At 39.8% G+C, this 18,272-nt stretch overlaps 1 protein-coding gene across 3 annotated transcripts in view; it reads right to left on the minus strand.

The window, feature by feature from the left end:
• Positions 1-13,663: 13,663 nt before the first annotated feature.
• tln2b (talin 2b) overlaps positions 13,664-18,272 on the minus strand; it is a 97,684-nt gene continuing 93,075 nt past the window's right edge. For all 3 annotated transcript variants that reach the window (XM_010896568.3, XM_010896567.3, XM_010896569.3), the window contains 5 exons: positions 16,570-16,695; positions 16,406-16,468; positions 16,113-16,295; positions 15,880-16,005; positions 13,664-14,478 (listed from right to left, as the gene is read on the minus strand). In XM_010896568.3, coding sequence (XP_010894870.2) covers positions 14,350-14,478; positions 15,880-16,005; positions 16,113-16,295; positions 16,406-16,468; positions 16,570-16,695 — 627 coding nt within the window. In that variant the 3' untranslated portion in view covers positions 13,664-14,349. The remainder of the gene's footprint in view (positions 14,479-15,879; positions 16,006-16,112; positions 16,296-16,405; positions 16,469-16,569; positions 16,696-18,272) is intronic.

Genomic DNA, 18,272 nt, shown 5'->3' on the forward strand with positions numbered 1-18,272 from the left:
ATGTTAAATCCAAGTGCCAGTGCTGTATAAAAACAACGTACATTTGCTGGTGGCTTTGAACAGAGGCTTTTTGTCTGGCCACCTTTCCAAAGATATTTGCATGGCTGGGACATCTAAATGGAAATGTATAAACTTAGTGACCCGAAGACATATCCAGACACAATTCTTTAGCCCTTGGATTCTTCTTTGGCTCCCATTACCTTCATTGTCTTCCTGTCTGTGAACAGCGATGCCCCCAGACATTTTCCATAGGGGTGGCCATATTGGGTCACGGAAAATCTTGGGGTGGCACACCAAAACCAAAAGCCTTAACTACATTTCAGGAATTCTATTACACTGTCATATTGTAATAGAATTGAAAACAATAACACAATGAGAGTTAAGGAATCACATACTGATATACTTATACATTTACTAATTTTATTAAGTCTCTTATTTTACAGTTTAAGTTACTAATTATCTGATGTGCATAGAATAATATGGGACAGTTAACATTTTGAATTCCACAACAATCCTGTTTCAATGTGTTATGTATCTGTATATACATGTGTTAAGCAATTTAAAATCATACTCAATAATGTATATTTGACATAATAAAAAAATATATGCATAGTCAGGCTGGACAGATTGCCAGACAGAAGATGAGATAAAGTAAGGCCAGCCTGGCTATGCATTTATTTTCTTTCACATTAACTATTATGAACAACATACAATATTCATTTAGCTGTACCGGGTAACATTCTAAAAATAATTTTAATGTGAGAAACAGCTCCCCCAGTTCTTCACTCTACTCCCCCTGCCTGAGTTTGATTGACAGTGTGCTATGTCTTTCCTAATCACATGAATGCTCATGTAGGCAATCTGATGCCATTTTTAGACACAGCGAATTGAAAATTAATAGAACCAGATAAATGCAATGGCAACAACACAGATAAGAAACGTTAGCTATGTTTCTTTAGACATATGTATCTTTTATGTAAATTGGGTTATGTTAGACTAGCCAGTTACATAACTGTAGCCTAGTCAAAGTTATCTTATTGGTTCTGGATGCTACATCTGGCTAGTGTAACACAATATCAAGCTTAACAACCTGTATAATAATGCACAAATCTTTTTGCCTGTAGAAAGAAAGTGCTAACTCCATATCCAACTTCTCATTTTTCATTGGGTAACTAGCAAAGCTAGCGTTAGCTTAGCAGCACTGGGAGCTACCTACAGGCTAGTTAGCTATTAAAAAAAAAAGCTAAACAATTTGTACATACTGTAATAACATGAATCAATTTACCTGTCAGGAAGCAAAAGCGCTGAATCAGAGTCGAACTCATTAGTTCTTCCACCTTGGAAATGCTGTTGAACTAAAGTTTATTCTTGTTTTTGCCCTTGCTTAATCCAGCTCTGTTACTAATAGCTCTACTCTCTGAAATCTTTCTTTGCTTGGCAGTTTTCAATGTGTACACTGTTGTAAGCCACGGAGGAATTGTTATTTTGTTGTCATCTCTAGCTGCCATTGTAGCTTCTGTCTGAAATGTTTTTTCTTAGCTCCTTATCGCGGGCATGTTTTACAAATGGAACTAAGGCCAAAAGTAATTGGCTAAAGATTGCCTGGAACCGGTTTGGCTGCATATCCAACTTAATGCACTTTTAAATGAATAGTACCTAATGTAAAATATCGGATAGAAGCATATTATGCATACACAGAAGCATATTATGCATATGCGACCCGAGGGGGTGGGGGGGTGGGCTTGTATCAGGGTGGCCGTGGCCACTCCTGGCCACCCCTTGGCGGCGCCAGTGTCTGTGAACACAAGACATGCTTGCATCCTTAACCAGGCAGGTTTACCACTGTTCATGGGCTTTTAATATCTAAATCATTGCCCTAACTGAAGAAAGTTGTGAAACAGGAAGACATGATAGACGACAATATAGTTCCTAGTAGAGTGTTAATCACATTTCAATTTGTTGGATTTTATTGGCATGAATCCTATGGACTGACAATGATTTTGACATTAATCTTTTTGAGAAAGATTAAAATAAAACTGTTGTCTAAATTGTGAATGTGGCATAAATCAATATTATTTCCCCAATATAAATCTTTATTAATAGTGTCCAAATGATTCTGAAGGTGACTATAACACAATGTATTTAAGTGAACAATTAGGCATGAATTATAACAAATTAAAATAATAGATTGGGTTCATTTTACTGTCCTTTTTACATCCCACCACTTTATCTCCCCTGGCTCCCATCATGCCTGCCTCTGTCAAACTAAGGTTGTGTTATTTCTATTATTTGAGAGAGTTGACACTTGACTTTGTCTGAGCCCTGTGCAACATAACAGCATGCCTGGCATAGATGGAGATCATAGGGGATCAGCTGGGGATCCTCATTACTTACATGTGCTTATGAGTATAAGAAGGCTGCAGAACTCCAGCCAAATGATAATGAAGAACATCAAACCTTTGACCATATTATCAATTTCTCCAGAAATGTGTTTATACCACACTGTTGTATTTTGGACACGATCAGAGACAGACCAGTTAATGAGACCCATTGAGACAATGTTACAGACAAGTTGAATCATGTACATTTTTGGTATTTTACTGCTACCACAGACAAGACGGCTGTGCGTCTGACCTTCAGATCCGAAGCCGGCAAGGTGAAAAATCTGTTATTTCTTTGAGCAGGACAGTTAACCCACTGGCAAGTCACCCAGGATAAGAGCTGATGATAGTGAAGGTCTATCAGGGCTGCTGATGTCTTAAAGTTAAGACCTGGGTATGTGGAATATATCTGGTTACCCTCCTTGTCTGCATGGGGAGGAGCTGAGCTGCACTGTATTGTTGTACACAGGCTTGTTTATCTTGGTCAGAAATCCCATGGGAGAGAAACTACAGGATTTTGTCATAGCTGAAAATGATTTTGCATCATACTGCCAACTAACCAGCCTCAGAACTTCACAGGAAGTGGTCTCAAAACTTCCCACTGTATTGGACTGGGATATAGGCTAAATTATATGCCACAACTCACACAACTTTATAAAGCTTTATTTAGTGTAAGAATTTGAAGGCAATTGTGAGTCTGTAAACAAACCGTGAATCCTGCAAACAACGTGTGTTTCTCTATTCTCTACATCCAGGAAGTAGTCCTCCAGTCCTGAGCCGGAGCCAGAACCTGAGGCCCAGATGATTACAGAACTAATTACAAAAGATTACAAAACCCATCAGTGGTAATGGGCATGCATTTTTCTTCATTTGCAAGACAGCATAGATATGCGCTGCCTTTACTCAGTTAGTCAGTCAGTCAGTCAGTCAGTCAATCAGTTAGTCATTTAAGTATGAAAGTAGTGGACCAGTCTGGATGTTACCTCTACAATGATGAGTGTCTTGTTGGAAGTATTTTTTAACAAATACTATATGACGATTCTGCAGACATGGTCCAGATATTTATAGAGCCTTTTGGACACTTGTGGGCGCTCCCTCAGGATTAGAGAATACCATGCACGGACATTTTTACTTAGCACAGTAAAAATGGATTGAGTATTTAAGGGGGCTGTAAAACTAGCCTTCTGTAACCTGAGTGCCATGGCCCATAAATGCCCTGGTGTCATAGGGACCTGGTTGGGTCTCTATGCATTTATTTTCCACTGAGTTAAAGTTTACACACATTTAATTAGTACATAGAAAGACTGAAATCTAGCCGCAGCTGACCCCTTCACAACCAGATATGCTTGAATTTTTTATTAATAATACGAAAATCACAGAAGTGAAGGTTATTATTTTCTTGCTGCGACCGCACCATTAAAGTTGTATAAGTCCCCTGAACAAGGAGTTTTCATAAGAGTTTTCTGTTGATAAAGTGGCTCTTTCTCCAGCCAAACCTGACAATGTCCCATGGTACAAAGCAAGAAAAGAAACACCTTTTGTTTCCTGTTTAATCTAAGCTCATTATATAAAAAGTGAAGAAATATACCTATGTACATCCACTGCAGAGACAGTATATCAAATGAAAAAAAGTAGAACATATGAGGCGAAGAAAGCTGAATGAAGACTACCCATTTTTTTGCTCCAAACCGACCACTGCTGTGGGTGGTAGCCAAAATGGTGGAGTATTTATAGGATAGTGACGACTCCTCCCAAAGTGTTTGTATGTGTTCCCCTTTCACGAAGTGTAGAACGTTCGGCACATCTGATGCAGCTCTGTCATGAAGAAGAGGAACTCTATGAAAGGGTAACTGCCATGATTAACACTGTTTGGGGGCGTTGATGATCAGGACTTCTTGCTAGCCTGCTTTTCTACTTAACCAAACCGTATTGTACTCAGGAATGTACGTGCATGGAGAAGAGCTGTTGTCCGCCTTATACCCTCAGGTGCCCAACCCCCCACGGTGTAGCTGGAGTGTGGCGTGGCAAGGCAACCCTGAGTAAATTTGTACCACCGTTCTGCAATACTCCCAGGCATTTTCGGTAGGCTGTGACCTGGAAACAAACCTGGGTCGAATTTGCATAGCTGCTCTGTGATCCAGTGTCTTTGTAAAACACAATTCCTTTGTAAGTCATGGTGGATATCAGTCACTTAGAATAACCCTAATGCAAAATTTGATGTATACAAAAATAAAATGCAATACAAAATAAGATATAGCAATCTTTAAATATAATTGTCCTATTATTTACTTTTAAAACACTTACTTAAGGCAGATATTCACATGGGCCCATTCAAAGTAGGAAAAAAGGGGTAAACAAGGGAATAAATGACTGTTTACTGGCAGCTTGAATTTTAGTTTCAGATAAGAGCGTCCTGGACAGGAATTCTCCCTTCATGGATCAGAGGATGTTGAAAGCTACTGATATGGAGGAAATCTTTACCAGTGGTTGAACTGAAAACCCACAGTTCTTTGAGTGTTTGTGCTTTTGTCTATCAACAATACATTGGAACTTTTTCCTTGGTAAATAATGCTTCTCAAATGTCATCTGAAAGTGGGGGCTTAAAACTTCTAACCCCCAAATAACGTTAGCTTGTTTAAAGTAAAGCAGTAATTTGGAACTAGCATTGGAATCTATGGCAATGATACATTCCAGTGTGGTTTTATGTAACTGGATAAAAGCTGACTGGCTGTGCACACTATGACTGGGCCATGAAATCTCCTGGTGAGGAATGCCACAGGAACCCACAGCTCGATAAGACCTGTCTACTGCTCATACCAAAGCCTGGCTGTGTTTGTTCAGATGCTGTGACTGTTTTCCCAACAGAAAAACCATTAGACTTCCCAATCGGCAAGAGAAGTTTTGAATAGTAAGAAAACAACTCTCTGAATGCACAGACGTAAGAATAAATACACATCTGGCGGTGGATTTCTGAGGGATTCTTCAGATCACCACAATGATGTGTCATTATCTTCTGAGGTAGCTACGGGGAACATTCTCCTATTATGGAAACTGGGAAAGGGCATGATGAAAGAAGAAGCGTGATAGAACTCAGTGAGTTAGCTGTCCCATGATTGCATCAAGTATCTGCAGTCAATCTCTGCAGACCGTACTTGCTGCGTAAACACTACAGGGAAAGAACAAACAGCTCTCAAGGTAATTGAGACTACAATTTAGTTGCATTGATTGAAGGGGAACAACATCAGATTTCTGAAATGTGTGTATATGCCTAGACCTCCCTGGCTGGAATGTTGGTCTGTCTGTCAAATTGGCACCTTTTTCTCTAAGAGCAATGTTGAGCAACAGTTCATGCTACAATATATCACCAGCAGTGTTGTGGTTGTTACAAAAAAAGTAATGAGTAACATATGACTAATTTCTTACTCTAAATGTAAGTAATTACTTATTTGCAATTACCCAGAAAGTTGATTGGTGCAGAATGTCTGTGAAGTGATCTGATCTATAGGCTACAACTTGTTTTATAGAATCAGATTGTACTGTAGGCTACACCAAATACCATAAACCATGCAAGACGGCACCATAGTCTATACACACCCACAACATTTCAGTAGGACATCTCTTTAGGTACCCGAGCCGCACTCATCCTCATTAGGTTGTTACGTGACACTACTTATTAGCCACAGCATTCTTGTACCAGTCATGAGAACGCAAAAATAACCCCCATTACACCACAGTATATGCATTATTACACTTTTATTACCTCTTCTAATCCAAACTGCTGTTTCATTACTCTTGTTGGCATTGTTATTAGGTTACGCTGTACTTATTTTAACTACATCTTTGTAGGTTACCTGCTATTCCCCCAGAGCCTGGTTCCTCTCTTGATTTCTTCCTAAGTTTCGGCCCCTTTTTTCTAGACACTGTGTAAAATAATTTGGACAACAATACAATTTAAATAATGCTACAGTCATAACACTAAGCAGTAGTTGCAAATGAATATTGCATCCACATTTGCATGTTTTTCTCTGGTCCAGGTGTCTCCTAGCTTCACTAAACATCTCAAACTGTGTTGAATGACTTGAGGTCTTCGCATTATACAGTGGGTTTAGAAAGTCACCAAACCTGCTCAAAATGTTCACCTTTTGTTGCCTTACAGCCTGAAATGAAAACAAATAAAATCAGACTTTTTCTGGCTTTATTTGCACACAATAACCCAGGATATCCGTGGGAAAAAATAACTGTGAAAATAAATTCAAATTTAAACAGTCAAATACCCTAAGACGTGTTCAATACCCTGGATATGTCCAATAAAAGTATTTCAAACAGGACATGATTGGTACTGAATGAAAAAACAATCCTGTGTGTTGTTAATGTTTCTAGCAGACAGCCCTTTGATTCCTCTGCTTGTACAGCCTTATAGGAATTACAATAATCAGATGGAGTCCAATAACATAATCTGGCTATAACCTGACAAGACACAATACTTTCTTTGCCTAACTCAGGAGTCCTCAACCATACATATACTCTGTGGCTGCAAACCTTCAGATTTTGCTAACTTCATAATTCGTACCAATGGTCTACTGCTTCTGTGGCCAGTACTACTGAAACAGGTGTGTTGTACTACTAAAACAGGTGTGTTGTACTACTGAAACAGGTGTCCAGTGCTACCCCTTCCCCTGGTCATCCATCAACACCCACTACTCCAAAAGATTTCCTGAAGCTATGTGTAAGAGTAAGGCATTTCTCAAGGGAAGCAGAAAGATAGCCAACTTTCAGAGGAGTGAGAAATAAATAGTAGTTTAAGTTGTTTTTGCAAAGAAAATGGAAGTCACACTCCAGTGCAACCAACCTAGTACACAATGTCACTGGACCCCCAGTATATGTTGCTTTAACACTGTTGTGGGTGTGTTGCATGGGACTAGCATTGGTTTAGGCTACAACATTTTTTATGTATGACATTAATTATGCTTGAAACATTTAGTTTGTTCCCTGTGACAGAACACTAATTTTCATATATATTTGCTGTATTCTACAAAGTTTTGCATGTGTGCTGGAGTGAATGGTGAGGTTTGTATAACCTTGTGACATCGCAATCGCTGATTCCCTATCGTACTCTTTGAGAGTGGGGGAGCTGCACACACAGTTCAATACATTAATACAGAAATTTGCTGTTGTTCCCCTTTAATAATTCTGGTTCAACACAGTCTAAACTCTCTCAGGAAACGTCATCAGTCAATGGTGAAAAATCTGCTGAGTATTCAGAGTAACTGTTTATTCAGGTTTATGGAGGGAGGGGAAGCCATGGAACTGAAGAAAAAAGTATGTAGTATGTATGTAGAAATGTGGCCTCTCATGTGGTGCGTACTGCAAAGTTTCCTTATTAAGACAGAAGGGGTTAGGACAGAGGGAGGAGACATTATATTTCACTTCAGACAGCTCAAATCCCAAGGGAAACTGAAGCCCAGTTTTAGTCTGCTGAAGAACCAGAAAGACTTCTTTCAGAATTATTACTTTCAGAATGCTTTGCTATCATGGGTCTGTCTTTGATCCCAGAAAAACTATTGTGTTAGGTTTGCTATGGATTGTCATTAATATATGCTATTGTGAGTCCGGCTTTAGCAGATACATTGATGTTATAGTACCTCCCCAGCTTTTAGAGGTGTCCAGAATTAGCCCCTGTAGATTTGAGCCTGATAGCCGTGCCCAATATAGCTCAGCTCCTTCTGCACTGCTGACTCAGAAATGGTGTCGCTTCCTTACACTCCCCCTGTTAAGGCGTTGCAGTGCCAGAGACTGATTGAGCCAGCCATTATCCTCACAAGAGCAGGTGATTGGGTGCTTCAAAGCAGACCTGGTCAGTAATCTGGAAACACAACATAAGATCTCACACTCTGTCAAATAAAACAGGGCTGTTGATGTTGTAGATGCTGATGAATAATGACATGCATGACATAAAGCAGTCTACCTGGTCCCTTCCTACATCTTAGATATGCTAGGATTTCAGGGCAAATAACAATATGTTTATTTATATATAAGCGATGTTAGTATATTTTCCTTTTTTTACATCTGAAAAATATAATGTCTACTGATTAACGAGCATTTCTCAGAGGACATTCTCCTCATCCAGCATTGAAAATGTGTTCCTACAGTATGTCTTGCGAGGGTGGTGCAGTGATATTCAGCTTGACACTGTTTCTCGCAGGTCTCTCCATCTAAGGTGTACAAATAGTGTCATTCATCCTAGGCAATTCCACGCATCGCATTAATCGTTTAAACATTTGGGAATTTTAAGTGTGTTTTCTTTTAAGGAAAGACAGTGTCCCGTTATGAAACTGTTATAACAGTACAGCCTACCTAGTACTATGTTCGGATATCTTGAGGATACACTTGTTGTACATTGGATGAATTAAAACCAGTACGTTGGACGCGACCTGAGCTCCCCATTGATGGCCTAAAATAGTAATGTGTAGCGCAGCAAAAGAGAATCCTCTCTCTCATCCATTAGCTGGCTGCCACCTGGGTTTGTGTTAAAGATAAATACCTCTCCAAGCAGATTCCATTTGATACACTCAAGAAGAATGACTGTGTTTATGAAAGTAATTCATTCTCTGCAGGCTCACATTGATCTCATTCTCTCTCTTTGTCATAACATAGCCATTTTAGAATTTGTTTTGTGAACCTATAGATTCACAGAACAAAACAGTGGGCTTTAATAGTATATACCCGATGTATTTTAAATATGAGATATACTAATTCAGGAAATAAGGCAGACAATTTGAACAAATTGACATATAGTACTTAAATACCATTAAAATATGATTTAGTGAACTAAAGTAAAACATATGTGGTTCCAAAATAATACACTTTGGGCCGGTTCCACAGATACGGATTAAGCCTAGGCTAGGACTAAAAAATCGAGTTCAATAGAAAACTACACTGACCTTGACTAGGTTTAATCTGTGTCTGAGAAACTGGCCCTATGAGTATACTGTGTTTTGGCTTGCAATGCTATTTAAAATGAGAAAGAAAATATATGAATAAAAACAGATTTACAAATATAATTGAAACAGGCTAAAATGTCAGGAGGGATAGAACTTTTTCCCTAGCTGTCACCATATCAACCTGTGGTTGGGCTTTGGTTAAATAAACCATCACATCAATATTCTTGTGCTTTAGGCTCTTTGCTGTGGTTAATGGAACATCCTGACAAAAATAATCAAAGTCTGCACACTTGCTGCATGGTATTTTACCTAAGACAAATAATGGTTTCCACACTTTTGTCTGTGGTTAGCTTTGGAATTTTTCTTTTACATTCAACATTTGATGTTACACTACATCCTCAGAGCTTCAGTGCCTACACTTAAACAGACTATATAAACTCACATCTGTAGGGCCCTAAAAAAGACAAATCCCAAACCCAAAAAGAAATAATTCTCCTGACATGCAGTTTCTTCCTCTCAAATTTCTGTAGCAAAAGTAGAATCAGATCCATTTGGCTTAGAATGCTTATTGCTTCAGTAAGGATATACCATAAATGAGAAAAAAGCCTGATGTTATCTGAACTCAATCCAACTTCAGCCTTACTTATCTTGGACTGATTTCAATGACAACAAAGACTCTGGAAACCAGACAGGGCCCATTCACAGACAATGGGTGTCTTATATTCCAAGAATGTAGTGTTTTTGTGCAGACTCATTTTATAGATACCTTAATTCTGTTAATGATCACCAGAATCAATGATCACCAGAGATCAATATACAGTTCATCTTTAGCCTACATATTATTCATTTAATATTTAACCCAGCTATTTCAACATACTTCACACCATTCTGACATACTGCAATAAAATCCCTCGCAATTGCACAGCTCAAGACATGATCGTCAGTCAGATCAGTAAGTCATTAGCAGGAAATTCCTCAGCGTGCTACTTCTTGATCCAAGTATATTCACTGATAATGTATGTATGCACCCCTCTCTAATTATTTTCACATTGATGAATATCATCTTTGACCTTTTGTCATCCAGTTCTGCTTGGCATGGCCCCTTTTTAGTGAACTTGAGCATGGAACAAAGAAGGGAGTAAAGGATGCCAGGCTGTAGGGATTAGCCACAGTCTGTCAAATAAAAACTCTCAGCATTGTTAATGTAACACATTTGGTAGGTCACTGTTCCCTGGTAGGGATGCGAGGGATTATTAAATGACCCATGAGCCTTTAGGAGCCCATGGGGGCCCTTCATAGGTTCTCTGGGTTTAAATTACATACCCCCTCATGAAAGAGATTGAACATCAAAAAGACTGCCAGGTGAACTGGCCTCGAACACAAAGGAGCAGGACTGACATATTTGTGTGTGTGTGTGTGTGTGGTGAGAGAGGGTGTGTGTAAAATATATCAACAAAGAATCCCAGTTCAACCATGTTGGAACCGTGAAGGTATTCATGCTGATGTGCCAAACTTGATTGCAGCTCTGTTGCGGTGTTTTCCTAATCAGGCTGCAATCATGAAGTTCATGACAATAAGAGGACAGATGCACTGGAGACTGAGGGTTTTGCAAAGCATTACTCATCCCATTGAGGGTTTTGATAGTCCTATTCCAGAGCCAAACCTCCTCCTGTTCTTCTGGTCTGTGTTGCGGTGGAATGGCGCTCCCTTCCCTGCTGAACACATGGCTTGGGTTTTGCCTCTCGCAACTGTGTTCTCAACTTCAACTCAACAGAACCTTAAGAGTTTCATTAGTTTATTAACTAATATTTAAATTGGAATGTTACAGTGATTTGCAAAAACTTATTTGGAAAGAAACATTCCCTTTAATGACCAATAGATTTTACCCTCAACGTGGTTCCATGTTCTGAGAACAGTGTCAGAAAATATACAAATGTGCTTGCAAAGTTTGGAGTAAGTTCAGATTGACATTATTGGAACACTGTCCTCATTCAGATGCCAAAAATGCTGAATAGGCTCATATTTGTATTTTCTCAGCTCTTAGAATTGTTAGCTACGTGGAAAGGCCTTGAATGATTCCCAAACAGTCAAGTAGCCAAATATGGAGTACATTTGGATGGCTCTGTGTATTGTACTGCTGGGAACATATGAACATTTTTGAAAGTCTTTCCTAGACAGCCCATGGCTGGGCACTGTGAGGAAGACTGTCATTACAGCTCATCCCATACAGTAGCCTAGAAGACAGCAATAAATATCACATGACTTATAATGTCAACAACAATACAGAGATACGCAGTTCAAGCAACAAAACAATTTGAATTGAAATACCATCATCATAACGACATCAAAACATCTAAAATGGCAGCCATTCCCTGGATGGTTCACTGATGTAGGGGAATAAGACACATACTGTATGACCATATTTAGTCTGGCTGACTTAGACATTGCAATACCCTGAACATCCACCGCAGTATAATCCACTGCGCTGAAAAGACTAACAGTGACACCTGCTGGCAAGAATGTTGGTGAGTAAATTAAAATAGTTTTTGGCTATTCAATTACATTTATCTTTCAGTAAATGCTGGCTTCCGGTTAAAAGAATGAATGATAAATACTGCAAATTAATAACAAGGATCACCAACAAACTGGGCCACACTTGTCTCAAACTCTTTATTCTCAGTGAATACAAAAAATATTTTTGTGACAAGATAAATATCATACATACAGCGTCAGTTAACTGTTTAAACAAATTCAGCACAACACTTACATCTGAAAAACAGCTATTCATTTATTCCTAATCCAATTAATGCTTAAAGAAAAATGTCTTAAACAATATACATTATTTCAGGATAGTCATTACATTTATCAATAAAAATGTAATTTATAGTGGTTTAACAACGAAACATGGACGTTATTCAGTTCTATTTCTAAGGATTAGTTGTATGTTGAATGAATTTCAAGGCGGAGCAAATTCTCTTATTTGTTAAATACAAATTTGCCACATGCTTATGGAATGCAGTTTAGTGCGTTTTAACTATCGTATACAGTACAAAACATAAACGATCTATGGATGCACTTTATATACCAGCATGGTTTATGCTAGGCAGATGGACTACCAGCCAAGGCAAAACATTGTGTTATGGCATAGGACCAGATGATATTAAAAGACCCAGAGAGAAAAGGTTAGAATCGAGACATGTTCTCATCCAGAAGGACAAGGCTTGGATAGAGCCTTCAGCTGTTGGTATATCAGAATCAATTAAGGCACTAGTACACATTGCAGACTATGGAGTGGGCACAACACTAATTACCTTATATTACACCAATACTGCAGTAGCATTAATGAACTACTTTCCTGGTCGGGAACTGCACAGTATTTGGTGTCATAATGTGTAACATCCTGAATGGTTAAATGTGGAAGGCATTGCTCTCCTCAGTGCATAAGGTTATACCAGCCATTTCAGTGCATTCTACAGCATATCCTACAGTTTCATACATGTTAAATAGGGAGAAAGATAACATACACAGAGACATACACCAATTCCAATCGGTGCTGGCCTCTTATTGAGTGTCAAAGTATTGCTATGTTTAGAGCCAAGAGTAAGAACTGGAGAAGATAATCTTTCAAATTCAATAGAATCTGTAATAATTGTAAATCAAACACTAGCAGCTGAACAAGCCATGGACAGACAGGGCATAGCTTTGCTGCTGCATTCATAGGGTGGAACTCCCAACCAAACTCTGGCTACTGTCAATCCGACCGGAATGAAAACATAAAGACAAGAGAGAACCAACATAACAAGGATTGTAACAGAGCCTCCTTGTGCAGGCAGCAGGCAGCCCAAGAGTGTGAGAGGGGTGGGGAGAGAATACCAGTCTGACAAGCATTAGAGATTGTACATAGACCCAGAGATTTAACCTCTCAATAAAAAAAAAGACTACTTTCTGCTCCTGAAAATAGAAGGCCCGAATAGTTTTTTAAAACTTGGATTTGATCACCTAACTCACACACCGGGGATAAATATTTTAAAATATTATTACTTTGAAAGATATTATAATGCTGTAAGAAATAAACTAGCATCTGCTGTTAGCTTTACTATCTACAGACCAGACCGCTCACTGACACTATGATTTTGGTGTGAAGCTGAAGCAAAATGACATTAAATACAGCACATAAAATCCAAACGTTTACCTATTCAACAGCAAATCCAAAGCTCACATTTCCTTACATATTACAAATGCCCATTTCTAAGCTAAAATATTAGTAGGTTATAATGGTGCATGCTGGCAAATTATGTAATGAAGCATCAGAGTACTGCAATACTTAAATCACCACTAAGAATGTTTCATGAGAAACTTAAAGGAATAGTTCAGAATTTTGGCAGTGAATCACTTGAACTATTTTTATAGAGTCCGATTAAGTGGTGGATGCCATTTTATGTGTCTGTGTGTAGTTGGAGGGAAGTTTCTCGAGTTTGAGCAATTGCAGAAATCTTGAAATACCCCTTTATGCAATGGATCCCTATGTCAGCTGTGCTAGTTGAAGAAAGAGCTACCCCCTTTTAAGTGATTTTACATGTGTTGAAGTGACTTTCATGGATTTAGAGATGTATTTATGAAAGCTATAAGTAAAAATAGAACTTGCCATTATAGAGTTTATTTTCATTTAACTGTGATGTCCTTATTCATGCATCCTACCATACAAGTCAGTAAGACAATATGTTTGTGTAAGATTGCAGGTTCTAACCCTGTGATATATATGATTTAGTACAGCTAAAGGCAGCTGACCCTTATAAGTCATTATGTCAATATTACCCTCTGTGAATACCCTCCCACCCACACACGCATACACACACACACACACACACCTGAACACATCCACTATTTCATCTCAAGAAACAGCCCTGGCCTAAGTATGTTACACATACCGCCCTTAAATGAAAGGGAAACGGCCATGTTCATGTCAGCTACACCTCTGTGTAACAATAGGCTCCAATCAGATGCTAATCTACTTTCTTTTTGACCAATCAACTCTCATCCTCCCTCAGTTCGGTGGGCAGGAACTTGTACTGTTGCTGTCTGATCTGAGCCAGCTTCTTCCTCGCCTCCTCCAGCTCTCGCTCCTTCCTCAGCATCTCCTCCTGGGCTGCAATGATCTAAGAAGGGGTGGAAAGGAAATAGCTAATTACTGCAATGTTCTGTAGCATTCCAACAGTTTATAATATCATCAAACTATTTATTTCAGTCTTATTAGTGCACATAGACTTGGCTGATATGCATTGTAGGCAGCAAATAATGTTTTTCCCCTCCAAAACATGGCACATTTTCCATTTGACAGATATCTCAGTAGGTTCCTATAAAGCGGGTTATAAGAGCCCTGTAATTAACATAACTCTTTTGTGGCAACTAGTGGAATGTCTTAAATGTAAGTATCAATTTATTTCCTTCAGCAAGGATCAGCTGTGGATTTTGGAGATGGCAGCGGGTTATGACTGGCACACAGGAGAGAAACCTACAATACTCTGGGAGAGGGTTTTCATGGGTGCTGGAGCCCTTCAGTGTTATACGAGCACGCACCCACACACACGTAATGCTCATGCACGCACGCACGCACGTACGTACGTACGTACGTATGCATGTATGTATGTATGTATGTATGTATACACACACCACAGGCTATGATGTAGACATCCACTCTACAATTACTCTACTATTGGTCATGGTAGAAAAAGGAGTGGAAAAAGTATTCTGCTGTGGCAGAAGAATGTGAAGACTTGAGGTTATGGCTGCTGTGGATGCTCGCTAAACCACAGCAGATTTGAAATGCAGCTGATGTTCTATTTAGTCATACTATAGTGGCCTACCACAAGGTTTTATCCTTAAATTATAATTTTTTCCTTCTTTTTTTATGGTTCATTAGTCATAAAAGTACTGAGATTTAAAAGGGTATATCGTACATTGTAGATGAAACATGGGGACATACTGCTAGAAAGTCGTGGAACATATAAACATACATACATAGAAGGAGAAAATGGAATGTGAAGATTTTAGTTAGCGAGAAGGCAAATGTTGCAAATGTTGCTGAAGAGATAAATGGTTAAAAAGCTGTAAAGATAATTTGCAGGACACTAATCAATAACAACATTATTTTTTTAACAACCCACTTGGGCTGGTATGTAATATGATATCTATATGTGCATAATCTGTAAGTCGACTCCATATTATCCTTCAGTTTGCTATAAATTCCAAGGAGAGTGATTTTGAAATTGTTTTCAGATAGTTTTGTCTCAACACAGAGTACTTTCACAAAAAGTAGCCAAAAATAACCCAAAATGCATATTCAAGAAACATTAAAGAAATCCTTTTTTTAAATCCGTACAGCAACGGCCTGGGAGCAATTATTGTTAACCGTCTTGCCCAGAGACAGAACAACATTGTTTTTCCTCATGTCAGCTCTGAGAACCAGTGCCTTTTGTTTATTATCCCAATGCTCTTGATCACTGGGCTACCCTGGCACCACCAAAATCTCATACAGGATGTACTCTTTACAATCTCACCTGTGCAATGCCCCCCACAAACTTTGTCTTGACCACCACACTGTCATCCTCAGCTTTGTCAAAGGCTGCTTTCTGAGCGGCCTTCACCAGGTTGTCGGATGCCCGTTTAACCGCATTCCCAGCAGCCTTAGGGAGAAAGAGCCCTCAGTTAATTCCATTATAGTGTATAGAAGTGTAGCATTAGGATAGCGCCGGAACCCAATTGGGTTGTGCTGTTTCTGGTGGGGCTATACCTGCAGTCTCTTCATGGCCTCAGAGTCTGACTGAGCTTTGACCTTACAGGCCACTAGGAGCTGTGCCGTGGAGGCTGCCACCTGCTTGGCTGAGGAGATGAGCTTCTCCTCACTGGCGTGGCCCTGAACTGACGCATTGGCTGCCTCACACAGGTTACTGGTCGCTGCTGCAACCATCCGTGCCTACGGGGACCAGCAAGCATAAGTGGGGGAACAGCCTCAGACAGAACAACTTAGGACATTTCACGCTCACAGGAAAAAATGTTACAATTGGGAAAATTATGAAAACTCACAGCGGATATGAGACCCTGTGACCACTGGCCATCATCCACAGCATTGGCGGGAATGGATCCCACCTGGCGGGCAAAGAGAGGGATACAGTATATAATAGCACGGTATCATTCTTTTGCTGAGGTGACATCCTGACTGTGGTGATGGTCAGACAGCTGTGACTGACCTTGCCCTGGTCCACCAGCTCTCTCTGAGCTGCAGAGGCAGACTTCACAAGGACACTGGTGGCTGCAGCGATGGACTTCGCTGCCTCAAGGATCTGCTCTTCAAAGTCCAGCGTCTCATCTGCTTGCTGAAATCAAAACCACACATTTTAACCATGGATATGCACTTAAAGGGTGACACTTTGTGGCAAGGCAAAGCAACAAGCCTTTCTGACAGTCTTAAAGTGCTATGCTAGGTTATAGTAGTGACCAATCACGTCCACCAACATATTTCTTAACAGGGAATCCTTCCAACAGATCTTCAACAATTGTTGCTGTTGGAAACCCAGTTCTTTACAAGACATAGATGCACCTATTCTAAAAAGGGAAAGGAATTACTTGTCCTGACTCTGTTGACTCTGTCTCAGTAGAGTCTGTCTCAGTAGTCTCTGTCTCAGTAGTGTCTGTCTCAATAGAGTCTGTCTCAGTAGTCTCTGTCTCAATAGAGTCTGTCTCAGCAGAGTCTGTCTCAGTTGACTCTGTCTCAGTTGACTATGTGTCAGTAGAGTCTGTCTTGGTATACTATGTCTCAGTTGGCTATGTCTCAGTATACTGTCTCAGTAGTGTCTGTTTCAGTAGAGTCTTTCTCAGCAGAGTCTGTCTCAGTAGAGTCGGCCTCAGTAGAGTCGGCCTCAGTAGAGTCGGCCTCAGTTGACTATGTCTCAGTAGAGTCTGTCTCAGTAGAGTCTGTCTCAGTAGAGTCCGTCTCAGTTGACTACACCAGTCAGGGAACACAAATCATGCCAGCAGCACAAAACACAAGGCACACACGTGGCTGGAGACAGGGCGGGACACTGTAGGAATATGTTTGATATATAGTTGGACTAAATAACAACCTAATATATCAAACATATCAGACAGAGCCCTGCAGAGAAGGCTTCCAGGTCTACAATATCTCAAGAGAATGGAGGGTGAGTGAAACATGCCAGGGCTGAGACAGGCCCTTCCACAGGGTGAGCGGGAGAAAGGGGGAGAGGAATGGGGAGTAGGGGCACAGAGAGGAAAGGAAAGAATGAGGGAGAAGAAGAGGGGTTGTAGATAGCCACAGACAGTACCTCCTCATTAAATGGAAGAGATACTTAGTATCTAGTGTTATGTGGGCCTGCTATTTTTGATGACTAGACGTTTTGAGCATTTTGTTGCTGGTAAACATTACTGTTTTGTCCAAAGACAAAATAAAAGGATAGAATGCACTGCTTGCAGGGATCACTAGAGGGCAGAAAGACACTGAAGCAACCACTAAAAGTCTATTTCAAACAATGAGCCCTAAAGTGTGAGACTACAGAACATCAGGAAGTTTATAATGAAAACCGGGGATTCTCCAGTCAGAGAGTGAGACAGAGGGAACAGACCTGATCCATCAATGACAAAAAAAAAAGAAAACCACAGGAGGAAGAGGATCTAAGGTTCAAACTAAACATCCTCACGCACGTATAGAAAACAAATCAGGCGTGCATGCACTCGCGTGTGTATGGCTCACACATTACATACTTGATGTTCAACTTCTGTCATACATTTTAAGATAAAGCATAAAAACAAGTATGTCTATAGTTCTGTTAAAAAAGTCTTAGTACTTAATTGGTGCAATATCACTCCATGGAGTGGAAGAGAAAGGCCAAAAGCAAAGGAAGGCTGTAATAATACATGGGAAATGGGTTCCATGAGG

This window comes from Esox lucius, chromosome 19 (genome assembly GCF_011004845.1).
Source record: "Esox lucius isolate fEsoLuc1 chromosome 19, fEsoLuc1.pri, whole genome shotgun sequence".
Classification (NCBI taxonomy): domain Eukaryota; kingdom Metazoa; phylum Chordata; class Actinopteri; order Esociformes; family Esocidae; genus Esox; species Esox lucius.